At 39.2% G+C, this 17,308-nt stretch overlaps 1 protein-coding gene across 1 annotated transcript in view; it reads right to left on the bottom strand.

Annotated features, from left to right (window-relative positions):
* The window catches only part of SLC2A13 (solute carrier family 2 member 13), a 336,502-nt gene that overhangs the window by 4,234 nt on the left and 314,960 nt on the right, over positions 1 to 17,308 (bottom strand). Inside the window, exons 8-9 of the mRNA XM_069490901.1 lie at positions 1,861 to 1,982; positions 1,587 to 1,739 (exon numbers count right to left, since the gene is read on the bottom strand). Of these exons, the coding sequence (XP_069347002.1) occupies positions 1,587 to 1,739; positions 1,861 to 1,982 (275 nt within the window). The remainder of the gene's footprint in view (positions 1 to 1,586; positions 1,740 to 1,860; positions 1,983 to 17,308) is intronic.

Genomic DNA, 17,308 nt, shown 5'->3' on the forward strand with positions numbered 1-17,308 from the left:
ATATACTAAATATTAATATATATCAAGTTTAAAATGCCAATGCCTTTCCTTTCCAAGAAAATAAATATTTCTAAATGTTCTAAGTGGTTGGGAGAAAGGAGTTTTATAAAGGTAGTAAAAGCATTAGATTAAAAGCAAATACTAATTCAGCATGTATAGAAGAGGGGGGAAATAGATTTTTATAATGTTTCTCCTATTCATAATTCATCTACAAAATTCATGCATGTATTTATTCATTTGACAAACACTTGTGGGTGCTTATCAGGTGAACAGGATGTCCTGGAAGGAACTGGGAATACAATGGTGAACAAGGCATAGACGGTCCTCCAGGGATTTACAGTCTAATAGTAGGGGGTGGGCGACAGACAAGTAAACCTGTTCTTGCAAAAAGTAATATAAGTGCCCAGAGCATAGAATGAGGTGAGGTGGGGGAGGGGATCAGAGAAGGTCTTCAGAATGGTCTAAGCAGGAGGCATTCCACACACACCACTGAGGCTGATGGGGAGATGAGAATGAAAATCTCACATTTCATTATTTAGAATCCTATCACAACCTATAAAGTCATGTGGACAATGTAGAATTCCTCTTTCTTTTTTGTTTGTTTTTTTGAGACAGTGTCTCACTCTGTTGCCCAGGCTAGAGTGCAGTGGCATCATCATAGCTCACTGTAACCTCAAATTCCTGTGCTAAAGTGATCTTCCTGCCTCAGTCTCCTGAGTAGCTGGGGCTACAGGCACGAGCCACCACACCCAGTTTGCCTTTTTTTTTTTGCAGCCATAGGGGTCTATGTTGCCCAGGCTGGTTTCAAACTCCTGGCCTCAAGCCATCTGCCTGCCTCAGCTTCCCAAAGGGCTAGGATTATAGGCGTGAGCCACCACACCTGGCCAGAAATCATCTTTCTACAAAGAAAGGTCTTTTCACTTAAGTAAAAATGGATTTGAAGTAGCTCCCCAAAGTATTTTCCTAATTCAGCCATTTATCAATATTGTTTTCTTTGAATTACGGTCTCCACACATTTTCATTTGAACACTTCCATCATGTTTACAGTTTTGGAAGTGGTAAGTGCTAGTTTCAGAGGATGCTGAAATGCACACACCTTGGCCTGAACAGCACAGAGGATACACGGAAGGCACAACGCACAGCACATCATATCTTTAAGTATCCTGGCAAGCTACTTCAAAGTCTGTGTTGATTCTGCTCTTGGACTGGACTCCACCTCTGTCACAGGACATCTCGGTGGCCCTGCCTACATCTCTTTACCATTTTTTTTTTTAATTTTTTTTTTTGTTAAACTAAAAGCTATGCCATGAAGATTTCTAACTGGGGAGATGTTTGGGTTGGGAGAGGGGTGGGTGACAGCCCTGAGCACGGAGGGACAAGAAGCAATGCTGCTTAGTGAAGGAGCCTTCCTCTTTCCTTTCCCCAGATACATTTCCAAGGCCTGTGGGGAAAAAGAGAGCTACCTGGAGATGTTTATACCAGCAAAAATATAACCACATAGTCTTTCAATGACAAATGATAATATATCTAAAAAATAGAGTAGGAAAAATAAAAATGAAACTATGTTGGAAAAAATATTCTCTTACCATAGTATGTAAGATATTCCGCTGTGTGTAAAAATGTCAATGAAACCAGAACATTGAAAATCCAGTTTATTCCAGATGAACATGCATTTCCTGTACTTCTTGCCCAAAGGGGATATATTTCAGAATTCACAGTCCAAGGCATTGGTCCCATTCCTGAGAAATAAAGAATGTAAAACTTTAGTAAAATAGCATTTAATGAATTTGAAAAACAGTAGCCTGTCTCCCCTAAAAAGAGGCCATTTAATTAACAAAACAATAAGAAAGCCTTGTTTACCGGGTGCGAAGAAAACAAGATATAAAATAAGGCCCAGAAGTGCAGTCCAGGAATATGGAGTAGGGCAGAAATTGTAGGCCCAAAATACGTCTTCTGTTTTGAACTTGGTTTCATTTTCACACCTGAAAAATAATGCAATATAAAGATTAACTTAATGTTTTAGAGTGTAGTTGCAGAAATTCAACATGTTCATATTGAATGTCTCTGGAAATTCCTTAATGTCTTGAGAAAAAGGATTCGAGAAGTTTTCTTGAAAAAACTTAAGAAGTAAACATAAGATTAGATATATAAGCTCACATAGAACTTTTTAGAGCTAAATGTAATTCAAGAGCAACACAAAGGAATACACTGTGTTTCACACCCAGTAGACACGATTTCTAATTAGTCCTTGGAAGCTGCAGTAACACTTCAAGACCACCGAGAGTCAATGGGCTGTGGTTGAAAAACCTTGAAATTTGCAGTCAGGACAAGATTCAAATTTCAGAACCAGATTTTTTTCATCTGTAAAATGGGGATAATACCTTATAGCCTATTTTAAGGATTAGAAGGATCATCTGTAAAGGGCTGATAGGGTAGATGAGAGAAGCAAATAGGATAGGGAACAATGATTACATCTGATTCCAAATATCACTTCCCTTCCTGTCTGCATCCTTGCTTGCTGCTCTCTCAGTCACTCCATGATGACTTTGCCGCCTTGTTCTGTACAGAAGCTAAGTGTCCTATGGTTTAGACTGATCCTCAAGTTGAACTTCCGATTCTTGACCTTAATTGCCCCTGAAGATACTACCAGCCTCACAAACATTCATATCCCCTATGGTCAGTTTAGACTATTGTTCTGTCTCCTTCAACCTTTCTTTGAACCTTGACGGCCAGGCCCTGTTGTTGTTCCTGTATTTATGAACTCGTCATGGCACTCTATCTGTCTTGATAATTTGGGTGCCTGGTCAGTCCACCCCATCTCATCCCCTGCCACAGTCATTTATTTTTCATTCTGGTTATAATACATTGGCCTCACAGTTCCTTGTTTAATCTCTGAAACCACAGAGAGGGCACCTTATAGTTTGCTTGATTTGGAACTATTTTACTTCAATACCTCAAACTTTGAGCATTTCTTTTGTGATCACAACCACTTTATTTCCTCATTTTGATAATTTGCACCACACCCAAATCAAAGTCTTTGGATTCTAAATTCCCCTCAGTATTCATTTACCTCATCACTCAGCTTATACCAATGCCAGTACAGGCATACCTTGGAGGTATTGCAGGTTGGGTTCAGAATACTGCAATAAGTGAATATATCAATAAAGCAAGTTACAAATATTTTGGTTTCCTAGTGCATATAAAAGTTATGTCTACACTTAGTACTGGTTTCTATTGAGTGTACATAGCATTATGTCTAAAAAACCAATGTACACACCTTAATTAAAACATACTGTATTGCTAAAGAATGCTACTGATCATCTGAGCCTTGAGCAAGTTATAATCTTTTTGCTGGTGGAGGGTCTTGTCTTGATGTTGATGGCTGCTGACTGATCAGGGTGAGGGCTGCTAAAGGTTGGGGGTGACTGTGGCAGTTTCTTAAAATAAGACAACAATGAAATGCATCAACTGACTCATTCATGAAAGATTTCTCCGTAGCATGCAGTGCTGTTTGATAGCATTTTACCCATAGAACTTCTTTCAGAATTGGAGTGAACCCTCCCAAACCCTGCTGCTGCTTTATCAACTAAGTTTACAGAATAGTCTAAATCCTTTGTTGTCATTTCATCAGTGTTCACAGCCTCTTCACCAGGAGTATAGTCCACCTCAGAAACCACTTTCTTTGCTTATCCATAAGAAGCATCTACTCATTTGTTACAGTTTTATCATGAGATTTCAGCAATTCAGTCACATCTTCAGGCTCTACTTCTAATTCTAGTTTTCTTGCTTTTTCCACCATATCTGTAGTTACTCCACTGAAGTCTTGAACCACTCAAAGTCATCCATGAGGGTTGGAATCAACTTCTTCCAAACTCCTGCTAATGTTGATCTTTTGACCTCCTCCCATGAATCACAAATATTCTTAATGGCATCTAGAATGGCGAATCCTTGCCAAAGGTTTTCAACTGACTTTGCCCAGATCCATTGGAGGAATCACTATCTATGGCAGCTACAACTTTATGAAGGGTATTTCTTAGATCTGAAAGTTGAAATTACTCTTTTATCCATGGTCTACAGAATAGGAGTTGTGTTAGTAGGCATGAAAATAACATTCATCTCCTTGTACATCTCCCTCAGAGTTCTTGGGTTACGAGGTACGTTGTCAATAAGCAGTAATATTTTGAAAGAAATATTTTTTCTGAGCAGTAGGTCTCAACAGTGGGCAACCATGCTGTAAACAGATGTGCTGTCATCCAGGCTTTGTTGTTTCATTCATAGAACACAGGCAGAGTAGATTTAGCATAATTCTTAAGGGCCCTGGGTTTTCTGAATGGTGAATCAGATCTCAATGGCCAGGCATTGACTTCTCTTCTCTAGCTATGAAAATCCTAGATGGCACCTTCTTCCAGTGGAAGGCTCGTTCATTGTCTACATCTGTTGGTTAGTGTAGCCACCTTCATCAATTATCTTAGCTGGATCTTTTGGATAACTTGCTGCTTCACCTTGCACTTTTATGGAGACAGCTTCTTTTCTTAAAGCTTGTGAACCAACCTTTGCTAGCTTCAAATTTTTCTTCTGCAGCTTCCTCACCTCTCTCAGCCTTTACAGAATTGAAGACAGTTAAGGTCTTAACTCTGGATTAAGCTTTGGCTTTAAGGGGATGTCACGGCTGGCTTGATCTATCTAGACCACTCAAACTTTCTCCGTATCAGCATAAGGCTGATTTGCATTCTTATCATTTATGTGTTCACTGGAATAGGACTTTTAATTTCCTTTAAGAACTTTTCCTTTGCATTCTCAACTCACCTAATTGTTTGGCACTAGAGGCCTAGCTTTTGGCCTTCTTGGCATGCCTTCCTCACTAAGCTGAATCATTTCTAGCTTTTAAAGTTAAAGAGAAAAGAAATGACTCTTCTTTTCTCTTGAACACTTATAGGCTATTGTAGGGTTATTAACTGGCCTAATTTTAATATTGTTGTGTTGCAGGGAATAGGGAGGCCAGGGAGAAGGGAGAGAGATGGGAGAACAGCTTATCAACGAGGAGTCAGAACACACACATTGATTAAGTTCACTGTATTAGATGGGTATGGTTTGCGGTACTGCAAAACAATTACAATAGTAACATTAAAGATCACTGGTCACCATGACAGATATAATAAAATGAAAAAGTTTGAAATATTATGAGAATTACCAGAATATGACACAGAAACATGAAGTGAGCACAGGCTGTTGGAAAAATGGTGCTGACAGACTTGTTCAATGTGGGGTAGCCAGAAACCTTCACTTTGTAAAAAACGCAGTATCTGCAAACCACGATAAAGCAAAGCGCAATAAAACAAGGTATATATTGCCTTCACTTGCCTCTAGAATCCATCCTTCCTCCATTCTTATCTGCCATTCTCACCATTTCACTTCCTAACCCTGTGTGGTACCAGTAGCTTCCTTCAACCACCTCATCTCAGAAGCTGGTCAAAGTTATCAAACCATGGTCCTGGGCTCTATTAAAAGTTCACGCTATTTCTTCTCAGTTGGGTCTCTATTGCTTATTTTATCCTTTATTGTCTTCTCTACTGAATTCTCTACTTATTTCAGAGTAGACTTTCAATAACTTTTGTTAACCATTGCCTCAGTTAATTAAAATATCCCTTATCTTCTAGTCCTGAAATCTTTCCCTCTGCTTTCTATAGATGAACTTGCCTCCTTCCTAAATTCTTAAAGAGAAATTGAGGACCTTCAATTTGAACATCAATTTTTCTCTACTCAACCTCCACTTTTCTATACTTTTTTTTTTTTTTTAAATGCAAAGTAGTCTCTTCTCCTACTTCCAATAGTACCATTCACCGTTTCTAAGGATTGCCCCTCCTACCTACCAGTGGTCCTACAGCTTAGTTCCGTTTGCCTCCTCTGGGGCCATGTTCCATTAATAGTCTATCCTTTTCCTGCCATTTTTATTTTCTTCCTACTTGGCCCTTCCCTCTGTCTCTAACAAGATGTCTCCTATTCAGCCTCTCTCATATTACCGCTACGAGCTCTCCTAAAATCACAGAGAAGCTTATACTCATGAGCTCCACCTCACTACCAACCTTTCTTTCACAGCCTAGCTCCCCCATCCTCCCAGACGCCAGCTGACTCTTCCTAGGCCTCTGTTTTCCTGAATCTGCTCACCCAAACGTCATCAATCACCTTCTACTCTCCAAATTCAGTCTTCTTATCTTAATCTTGATGCTCTTTGATTACTCTGTGGTGGCTGATACTGCTGACAGCCCTCCTCTTCCCACTTTGTTTTTATATCTTTATCTCCATCTTATCTCTCTGACCTATATGCAGTCATTGCTTTTTAAAATACCTCTCACACCTCTCAACCTCTAAATATAGGTACTTTCTAAGGTTTTATTTTGGGGCCTATGCCCTTTCATAATCATTTCATCTAATTTTAAGACTCCGTAGTCTCTACCCGGATGCTCCTCAGTAGTTTATTCTAGCTTCGACCTTTTCTCAAGCTTCACTGATGGAATTTAGGTTTCTGCTGAGCATCTAGAACCCTGCTGTGGCCTCACACATAATACGGCCACAGTGGAATGCATGGTTTTCTCCAGGAGGCAAGAGTGGGGGCTGTTCTGAGTTCAAATTGTGACTCTACCACTTACTAGCTATGTGCCTTCATTACAAAATTTATATAATGAGCACTGCTCAAGTGTCAGACATTGGAGAAAATAGATATGGGTAAAATGACCACGGGTGCATCTGTGGAATCTTGAGTTTAGTGGGCAATGGTGTGGTCCTGTTTCCTGATCTGTAAAACAGGGCAAAGGACTGTATTACAGGCTGTCGGGAACATTAACTGTTGCATGTGCGTAAGCATATTGTAACTGCATGCCGAGTGCTTCACACACTGCCTGGCATATAGTGTATGCACAATAAACAGGACTTTACTAATGCCCTCATGACATTGCTATTTTAGTTAACATGACCTTTCCCTGAATTGAAATGGCTTAAAATCTTGGAGTTATCTGCATTGTTTTCTTACCCATTTTTCTTCAGGTCCTCTATACTTTAAAGTCCAAGTAAAGCAGAGTGCCTATGACTACGAGCTTTGGCACTGACACCCTAGGTTCAAATCTAGGCTGGGACACCCAGATGTGAAGCTAGGATATATATACCTCTGGGTACTTCTCAAAGCTGTGTCTTCATCTGTGAAATAGGGATTTTCCTGACATCTATCTTAAGGAGATATTTTGACGCTTATGTGAGATAATGGATACAAAGAAATTCACATGGTACAGGCAAGAAATCATATTTCCTAGACATAAATTCTTGCATCTGACTCTTCCTTTCTATTTGCGTTAACACCACTGTAATCCAGACTCTGAGCGTTAGTCCCAACAACTGCATCTGTCTCCGTGGCAGGCAGCCTAGAGCAGCCCTACGATCCCTGTTTCTGAGTTTGATGCCCTGGTGTAGTCCCCTCCCCTTGAGTGTGGAGTGACCTTGCTTCCAACCCACAGAATAAGGCAAACATGACAGGACATATGTGATTAAGTATGTAAGATTCTAGTGCAATTTAGCTAAAGTCTCCCACTCTCTTGCTGGTTTTGGAGACATAGCTGCTATGTTGTGGGACACCTACGTGGGGAGGCCCCTGGAAAGAACTGAGGGCAGCCTCTGTCAACAGCTAGCAAGAGACTCAAGTCCTTGGTGTAAAACCATAAATTACTGAAATCTGCTAACAAAAGTGAATCCTTCCCCAGTTTAGCCTTCGTTGAAACCGCAGCTCCAGTCCTCACTTCATAGCCTTGTGAGACCCTAAGCAGAGGACCGAGCTAAGCTGTGCCTATACTCTTGACCCACAGAAACTGCTGAATAACTATTAATAACAAATGTGTGTTGCAATAAAAAATGAATAGTTTCCTAATTATTTTTCCTTCTCCTAGCATTTCCTTTCTTCAAACTCCTACCCCACAAAGTTAAGCTAGCTTTCTAGAGCGCTCTGGCCACCTCACTGCTCAAAGCCCTCCATTTTCCTCATCCCCGCTGTCTACACGACAAGGCTTGCAAAATGTGGCTGCGGTTGCCTTACCTTGTACTGCTACACACCATCATTTCCTCCAGCTAAATGAGCCTACTTATTTTCTGAAAATACTTTCCAGACCCAGTATCTCCTACTCATGCTATTTCCTATAACTCTCACTCAAAACCTACCTCAGCCCTCAAGGGCTACCCATGCGCTGTCTGAAGTATTTTCTTTCTCTTCTCAACCCCTTCTCATTTTCCTCGTTTATATCATGATCACACAGTGCTTTGTATTGTCCTATCTGAATATACTCCTCCTTCTGCTGTTCCCGGATCTCATCCCAGGCAGTTCAGCACAGGACAGGTGTTAAGGTGTTAAGCGCACAGGGTCTAATGTCGGACTACCTGGGTTTTTATTTTTTATGTCTGTTCTGCCACTTACCAACTGTGTAACTTTGGGCAAGTTACTTAACCTCTCTGTGCCTTGATTTTCTTATAAAATAAGAATCCCTAATAGAGTTGTTACACAGTTTAAATAAGGTGATAACTGTAGCACAAAGAAAGCAATTTATAAGTATTTGCCAGAGAATAGTCATTTTTGTATTCTTTTTGTCTCAACCTTTCGTCCATCATAGTACTCTATATAAATGGTCACTGAATGATGAATGAAGGCTTTCCACTTGCATTTGTTTAATTGTGAGTAGAAAACAGCATTAGAAATCCCTTGATCAGTAATCCCCACCAATGAAATAGTTTTTTGAGCTAGGAAGAGCTTAAAATATGAAAATAAGCAAGGAAAGAAAAAAGAGAAGGGCGGGCATGGTGGCTCAAACCTGTAATCCTAGCACTCTGGGAGGCCAAGGTGGAAAGATTGCTTGAGGTCAGGAGTTTGAGATCAGCCTGAGTAAGAGCGAGACACTGTCTCTACTAAAAATAGAAAAAATTAGCTGGGCATGGTGGCATGCCTGTAGTCCCAGCTACTTGAAGGCTAAGGCAGGAGGATAGCGTGAGCCAAGGAGTCTGAGGTTGCAGTGAGCTGAGATGACATCACTGTACTCTAGACTCCAGCCAGGGCAATACAGTGAGACTCTGTCTCCAAAAAAAAAAAAAAAGAAAAGAAAAGAAAAGAAAAGAAAAAAAAAAAATAAAGCAAGCAAGTAAAAGAAAAAAGAGAAGAGGGAAGGAAAAAAGAAAGGCAGGTAGGTGGGCTCCTGCAGGGAGGAATGTTTACAAATAAAATAACTAAAGTTCACAGGAGAATGTTCTATTTACTGTTTCCATTGTTATCACAGTTCCGTGCACGATCTCTTGCTGTGACGATGGTAAGCAGGATATTTTAGAGTGGACTCTGTGCTTGCCCTGCTGTAGCTCTTCACCATCTGGCTATGCACATTTACGTGCGTAAAGGCCGAGTACTACTCGTCATCCCCATGCTGATTGCAGGAAGGCGCTGCAGGCACTGACTTGGCAGTTACACACTCAGCAATACACAGATAGCTAATGACTGAGAATGTGACATCACACTGGACCTTCAAAACATGAACACTACACATCCCAAGTAAAAAACAAAAATGTATACTGCAAACGTTATTGCAAAATCCCCTCATGCTTTCCTGGCAACTGCTGATGGAAGAACATAACGCTCCCGAGAAGGAACAAAAATACGTTGACATCAGTGTGTGGGCTGGGATTAGAAAAAGTCATGCTCTCATGTGGCACCTTTTCACCACATCCTAGAGCAAAACCAGAAAGAGACTACAATCGGGAAGCTGTGCAGAGGCTGCTGCAGGGGACAAAGCAGCAGAATTGAATGCAAGGAGGTGAAATGTGTCTCATTTTGGCAGAGTGAGAGAACTAATCTTTACCAGCAGAATGACTAGACTAAAACCCGATATACAGACCAAATAAATGACCAGTTCCCTGCTCCCGTCATGGAACCCGCAGTGCTTCCATTAGTAACATGTCTAGAAATTAACAGCTCTCTTTGAAGGTGGAACAATTCTCCCCTGCCCACTCAACACCCACCCCACAAACCAGTTCATATGTGGAGCTCCTTCTGTGTGTGTGTGTGTGTGTGTGTGTGTGTGTGTGTGTTACCTCTCCATCAAATATCTATGGAGTTTTAAACCAAAGAAATAATTAAAGGAAGTAAGCAGTGCAAATATGTAACTGCTCTTGCCATTCCAATATATACTATGGAATATAACCATAGTAATATATTCCTTGCTTCCTACACAGCACATGCTTTTCTTATTGCCCCTTTATTCGCTATGGTGAAGTAATTTAACTGCTTCATGTTTATATATGGGAGTAAGAGAAAAGAAATGTGACCTGTATTTAAAAAGAAAAAGTCCAAATTTTATCTATCTAATCCTAATCACTGATAAACCTATGGAACTTTGTCCCTTTTTCAGAGAGTTGATAAAAGATCTAGGATTTTGGAAAAGAGAAGGGAGAGCTTGCTGCAGTTTGGGTGACATATCTACCATTGTTCTACTGGGTTTCCTGCATGTGCTATTTTGCCAATTCATTACTGAAGACGGTGAGTGAAGCATAATTTCATTTCTAGTTCTTGGCATAGGACTATGATTTCTCTAGACAATATTACTAAGCTATCACCTCAGAACATGGATATCCCTAAGGGTTAAGTCTATTAGTTCTTTATCTATAGGAATTTGTGATCTAATTACACAGGTACAATTTGAGGGTGGTGGTGGACAGGTACCTAAGAAAGGACAGAGTATCTCTCACCAGGTTAGGATACCTTCTCTCTGATTTGAGGAGACGTAAGAAACAAAATGCCAATCAGAGAACTAGGGTGATGTAAATTTACCGTAAGCAACTCAAGTCATATGAAATTTTAACTTTTGAGCATCCCATCAAAGCAACCAGGATAAGTTACTGTTACAAATTTGACTCATTACTTCTCAAACACTTTTAATTATTGTTCAGTGGGCATAATTCTTATTTAATAACCTAACATGAAATAAAGTTATGGCAAGGGTAGCATGGCAACCTAGCATTTAAACTCTAAATGTAGTTGAATAAGTTTAGAAAAGTATAACTCCCTAGCTTGCTGTCGCAGACCATGTGGAAGAGCTTGGCCTTGAATGATTCCCTATTGTCTAGCCTTTTTTTTTTTTTTTTCTCCTGTTTTTGGTTTTGTAATTTTCCCGCAGAGGATTGTCACATACAGACAAGTTGGAAAAAAAAAAAAAATCTATTCTTTTGTTAATTACTATTATTTTCTGGTAAAAAAATCTTTAGAATTACTGAGACAATTAAATCATAGACATGGGTTAATTTTAAAAGCATTAGAATTATGGAGCTAAGACAATTTTTTTCTGAATAAAGTTTTATTTGTAGAAAAATTATTTCATCTAAACTCTATCAGTATGACGACTAGCTCATATATTCTAAGTATGGGAAATAGATGGACAGAATGTGGGTGGACAAGCAAATGAAAACAATGACAACACTTAAAGCCAATGAATACAGTGACAGTGGTACAGTCTCTAATTCTGGTAACAATTTAAATTGGTGTACTCTCCTTTTGGAAAGAAATTTTGCAATTTAGACATAAGAATATTCATACCCTCTGTTCCAGTCTCGTGTCTGAAATTTGTCCTTAGGAAATCATCTAAATGGGAAAATATTGTATGCTGAAAGATGTACGTATCACTGTACTTTCATTTATCACAAGATTAACACAGATAAATAATTAAAAAAAATAAAAATATTCTACAATGGAGGGTTAAGTTAATTAAGGCACAACTAAATAATAAAGCAGTCATTAAAATAATAATTATAAAGTAAGCTAGGGCAAACCACAAAAGTTGGTCTGGGTGGAAGACTGGTGAAAATGAAGTCTTCATTTAACTTAGGTTACTTTCATTTTGGTACCAAACTGGCTAAGAAGTAGAACAATGGAGTATGCAAAACCAATCACATGAGTAAGTGGATGTGGCCCCCTGTTGCCTCTCTAGTTCCTCCCAGACTTGTCCCTGATGTTTTGTGGTCAATTTGAAGAATCTGCCGAGGTCAGAGGAGCCCTGAAGTCTGCCTTGGTGACAGTCCACATTAGCACTCCAAGTTCAACCCCATTACTGCCCAAGAAAAATTTTTCACTGTATTACTTCATAAGAAAATACTTTGCCATTCTTTTTCTTACTGTATCATCACATCTATGGCAGGGCTGGCCATGGCCTACTTCATAGAGACTACCTGGAAACATGGAAAATGTCACCAAGATGGCAGTGGATAGGAAATCAAACTAGAAAATGTAGTCTAAGGTATAAGGTTATATGGATAAGAGTGACTAGAAATATGGGAAATCGGGGCTGGGGGAAGATAATTCATTAAGATGATGACTGTTTTCCCTTTCAAACTTGTACAGGTTGAGTATCCCTTATCCAAAATACTTGGGACCAGAAGTGTTTCAGATTTGGGATTTTGGAATATTTGCATTATACTACTTGTTGAGCACCCCTAATCTGAAAGTCAGAAATCTGAACTGCTCCAGTGAGTATTTCTTTGAGTGTCCTGTTGGTGCTCAAAAAGTTTTGGATGTTGGAGCATTTTGGGTTTCGGATTTTTGGATTAGGTATATTTGACCTGTAGTTGTCATAGTATTACTTTAACAAGATGGGAGAAACTTAAGTGATTCATAGACAATCTTGGGCCTCCTTTTCCATATTTTTATTTCTCCCTAGAATTTTTCCCATAATAAAGATCAGGCATTAGAGCTAGTTATTAGCCATTCAACTGTCACTGAAAGAAGGGAATTATATACCGTCTTCATCATGCTTTTTCTTCCTCTTGACCAAAGGCCTCAAAACTCTGGTTTCTATATTTATACTACACAGTCACTACCCTGCTTCCCTTCTCAGGAGTCTTAGGGTCTGCCTCTGCCCACAGCTCAGGAGCTCCCTCTCCCTGCCCCCATGCACAAGGGGTGGTGCTTTGCCCTACAAACCACTGGCCTTCCACAACTACGTTTGACACAAAGGCTGCCAACAGCATGGCCAGTGCCCTATGAGGCGGCTTGGCAAAGGTTGGATGCTTCATACCAGAGAATGACTTGGCAAATGGTTTATATTTTTCTCTGAGAAGTCAGAATATGAAATATTTGAAGAGGACACAATTACACAGAGGTGGAAAAATGTAGAGAGAGAAGCCAGTAAACTGGGGCCATAAGGCAGCAGAGGCCACGAGGTAAAGAAAGGTCATGCACTGACAGTGATGGAGGAAGAGAGTGCAGAGGAGAGAGAAACCAACACAGACTGTTTCTAGTCTACTGAACAGTATTTTAGATCTCCACGGGGCAGGGCTGGGCGGAAGTTAAGACTTTCTTCTTTCTCAGTATTTTTTTTTCTTACCTTCCTATGTACCTTTACCATAAAACTTCTGTTAACTAAGGAAATCAAGCGTGTCTCTATTCCTCTCAATGGGAAAAGTTCTAATAAAATAATGGATAAGTTCTTAGAAGGAGAGTACTGATCATGATTTTGAATCAATAAAACCCCACAGATCCTCAAAAGAGTGTATCACAGTGCCCATACAGCTCCATTCCTATAACCAGGTTTTTTCCTTTTTTTTTTTTTAAATATGGTATAAAAATTAAGATGACTTTTCCCCATATAGTCACTGTGGGAGGTGCCATACTTATTCCAACTATGCTGTACTATACTGCTCACATTTTCTGGAATTCCCTGTTCAGAATCTGCTTCCTTGTCACTCAAAAAGCAACCTTATTTTTGTGCATTCTACTTCTGGTTTTCTTTCCTTCCTTCCTTCTTCCTTTTATTTCGTGCCATCATGAACCATTCATATGAGGAACTCTGGGTGAAAAGGAGAGGCCACACCAGATTGAAGTAGAGGTGGGGAAATAGTCTAATTGAAATAATAGCAACCAACTCAAGATAGTAAGTTCATCTGAATGTTGTAGATTCTAGAGCTATAAGAAATAAAATGGGTTTAATTAGATCAAGGTCATAATTTAAAATCCTAGAAATCTACAGTGGAAAAGTACATGTGAGAACATTGCAACCAACATAGTCATTTTATAATTAACAAAAATGAAGTCCAGTAAGGTTGAATGACCTGCCCAAAGTCTCAGAGCAGACTGTAACCAAAATCAGTCTTCTGTAGCACCTTGTCCAAAGCCAGGCAGCTGAGGGGCTGGTGGGCACTGAAATCCGACTTATGCCAGGCCTTGGGGGCCAGCCATGGCGACGAGTCTTCCATTTGCTAATTATCACAAAGGCATATATTGCCTATGTCCTGATTCTGATTCCCTAGTTAGTCTTTTTTCTTGTTGTCACTGGTTTTTCAAACATTTACCTTCCTCATTATTAAACTCTTACTGTAAAGAATAAATCCCTAACTAATATAAACAGTTTCCCTGGAAGCCCTGCCAGTCGAAACTCCTCTTCTACCCCACACATGTCACTCAACGGGGTTGTGCTTCAGGCATGCTGCCTTCCCGTCGTTAGTATTTAAGCTGACAGATGCTTGTTCTGATATCTTAAATGATGCCCAATATCTGGGATAATGTATACACTCGTTTGTCAAATAAATGAGTGAAGAAATGAATTAAGAAAAGACTTTTAATGAATTCAATAGATTCTGTTTTACTGGTTACCACTGATAAGATAATATAATATGTTAGTAACCATTTAAAAATTAAAAAACATTTTTCAAGACAAAATAATGAAACTAAATGAAATTAATAATACAATTTATCACAGGGCCAAAGTTAATTCTTTGGAACAGGGTTATGAGTGGCCCTCATGTGACTGTGCTATGACAGGAATCTCAGGATGGTGAGTTACACCATCCCTCCCAAGTTCTAATTTAGAGACCTGATGTTTTTCCACAGTTAGGGGTTCACCCTCCTGCCTGAATTCTTTTACTCCCTTGGGTGATTTGGGGACTTTTTGACTCTCATTAGATAGCAAATTCCAGTAAGGATATGCTACCTTCCCTCTCCCTTCCCTGGGCTTCATAGGCCAGTATGTAGCACAGTACTTTACACATGGTCAACTGCTCAATAAATGTTTATCAAATAAAATCATAAAAATACTTTTATCCATTCCCATTAAGCCAATCTTTGGTCATCTGACGCCAATTTCTCTGCTATATTGTATGCATCATAGAAGACAGATATATTTGCTGTCAGAAATCAATCTCTATTTAATTAAAAAAGTTATTTCCTGTGGTGATATAAGGGTAGACATATTTCCTTACCATAAGCATTCCAAAATCCATCTGTATTATCCCAAGCTTTAAGAATTTCAAACCGCACAAGTGTTCTGATTTTATTTTCTTTCCACTGTAAAAGTGCCTGCACAATATCTCTGGCTTGTTTTTATTTGCAGGTGCATGAGTGAGAATGAATGTAAGCTGATTATGCAAGCTGATTTATCACTGTAGGCTATCTTGATGCAAACAATAGCATAGTTTGTTTTTTGGATTCTTTTCAATCCATTCTACAGCTGCTTTCCATCAAGTGTGAGTTCTGTGGCTTCTTTATGAAAGCTGTGCTCCCAACAGGAATGTCCTTAAGTAGACGTAAATCCTCACTTGATGAAACTGACTATCTGTATAGAGCCTTACCAGATATAAAACATCTTAACATACAGGGTGTCCCAAAAGTCGCATACATAGGGAAAATGGGAAATTGTAGCTAACTGTACCTGTTTTTTTTTTTTTTTTTTTTTGAGGCAGAGTCCCACTCTGTCACCCTGGCTAGAGTGCCGTGGCGTCAGCCTAGCTCACAGCAACCTCAAACTCCTGGGCTCAAGCAATCCTTCTGCCTCAGCCTCCCTAGTAGCTGGGACTACAGGCGTGCGCCACCATGCCCGGCTAATTTTTCTATATATATTTTAGCTGTCCATATAATTTCTTTCTATTTTTAGTAGAGATGGGGTCTGGCTCTTGCTCAGGCTGGTCTCATAAACTCCTGAGCTCAATCAATCCACCTGCCTCAGCCTCCCAGAGTGCTAGGATTATAGGCGTGAGCCACCAAGTCCCGCCCTAAATGTACCTTTATTTACAAAATATTCATTACACAATTTTACAAAATTTTTCCTTTGTATGGAGACTTTTGGGACACTCTGTATATTAACTCATTTAATTCTCATAAAAATTCAAAGCAATAGCATCATAATTTCCATTTTGCATATGAGACAAGTCTTTTTTAAATATTGTGACTTTCCCAAAATTACATAGCAGCGACAGTGTTTGAAACCCAGTCTTCTCTGTTTCTTTCTCCTTCAACATAATCACCTACAAGTTCAGGTGTATATGGAAACCTCCCTTAAGTTGTCTTACTTTTTATGGAATTTAAATGGAAAAAGAGATGAGTCGAAAACTGCTCGAAATCTTTAAGTTAGCATTCTTCCTAATGTCAGCAGTGAAGGCAGCCACTGAAACCTCTATCCAAAATGAGTAGAATAAAATGCTTCTCAAAGAGCACTAGGAATTAAAATGAGCAGCATCTTGGCAGATCTGGGCCTCTGTGTCCTCTATAATCTCTTTTGACTCAGTATCCATTTTGCCCCAAACCACAAAACAGTAATTAGAACAGAAAGGATGCTTGCATGAGCTGGAAGTTAAAATATCACGTAACAATCTCAATAACTAGATAACTCATTTGACAGCAGTGATGTCAATACTACAAATGTATTACAAGGAGGACAGTCATTCTGATGCAGTACGATGGCAACAGTAAGCAGTCTTTTAATAATACATACTCTAAAACATGGAGCTATATAAAGATTTTCTCTGATACAGTCAAGTCAGTAAGGAATTAAAGAAAATTAAAAATAAGTTTCCCCAGAAGTTGCTGAGATGATTAAAGTACAGTGTCTCACCAATTGTTTAAAAGAGAAATTGTGCCATTAGTTACTGACATATAAGAATTTCATAAATAATGAGGAGATAGCAAGTCATTATCTTAAAACTACAAACTAAGGCAGTTTCACTTTATTTCATCTCAAATTGCTGCTAAAGTGAAAACATAATGACTTCACAGATTAAGCATTTTAACTGTAGTTTCCTTTTTTCTCACTTCCTGATTTGTACAGAAACTTCTGAAATGCCGTACTGATTATCAGCAATGAAACAAAACTATAAAACTGAGAAGATCTATCTCAATCCTTCTAAATCTGGGATGTTTTTTCTACCACTTGGGTGAATGAATAGCTTAACAGGTCTATTACATTCCTCTCTATACTTCCTCCTAATCTGTTCCTGGCACTGGAGCAAAGCAAATCACGTCACACCTACTGTCACA

This window comes from Eulemur rufifrons, chromosome 16, assembly GCF_041146395.1.
Source record: "Eulemur rufifrons isolate Redbay chromosome 16, OSU_ERuf_1, whole genome shotgun sequence".
Classification (NCBI taxonomy): domain Eukaryota; kingdom Metazoa; phylum Chordata; class Mammalia; order Primates; family Lemuridae; genus Eulemur; species Eulemur rufifrons.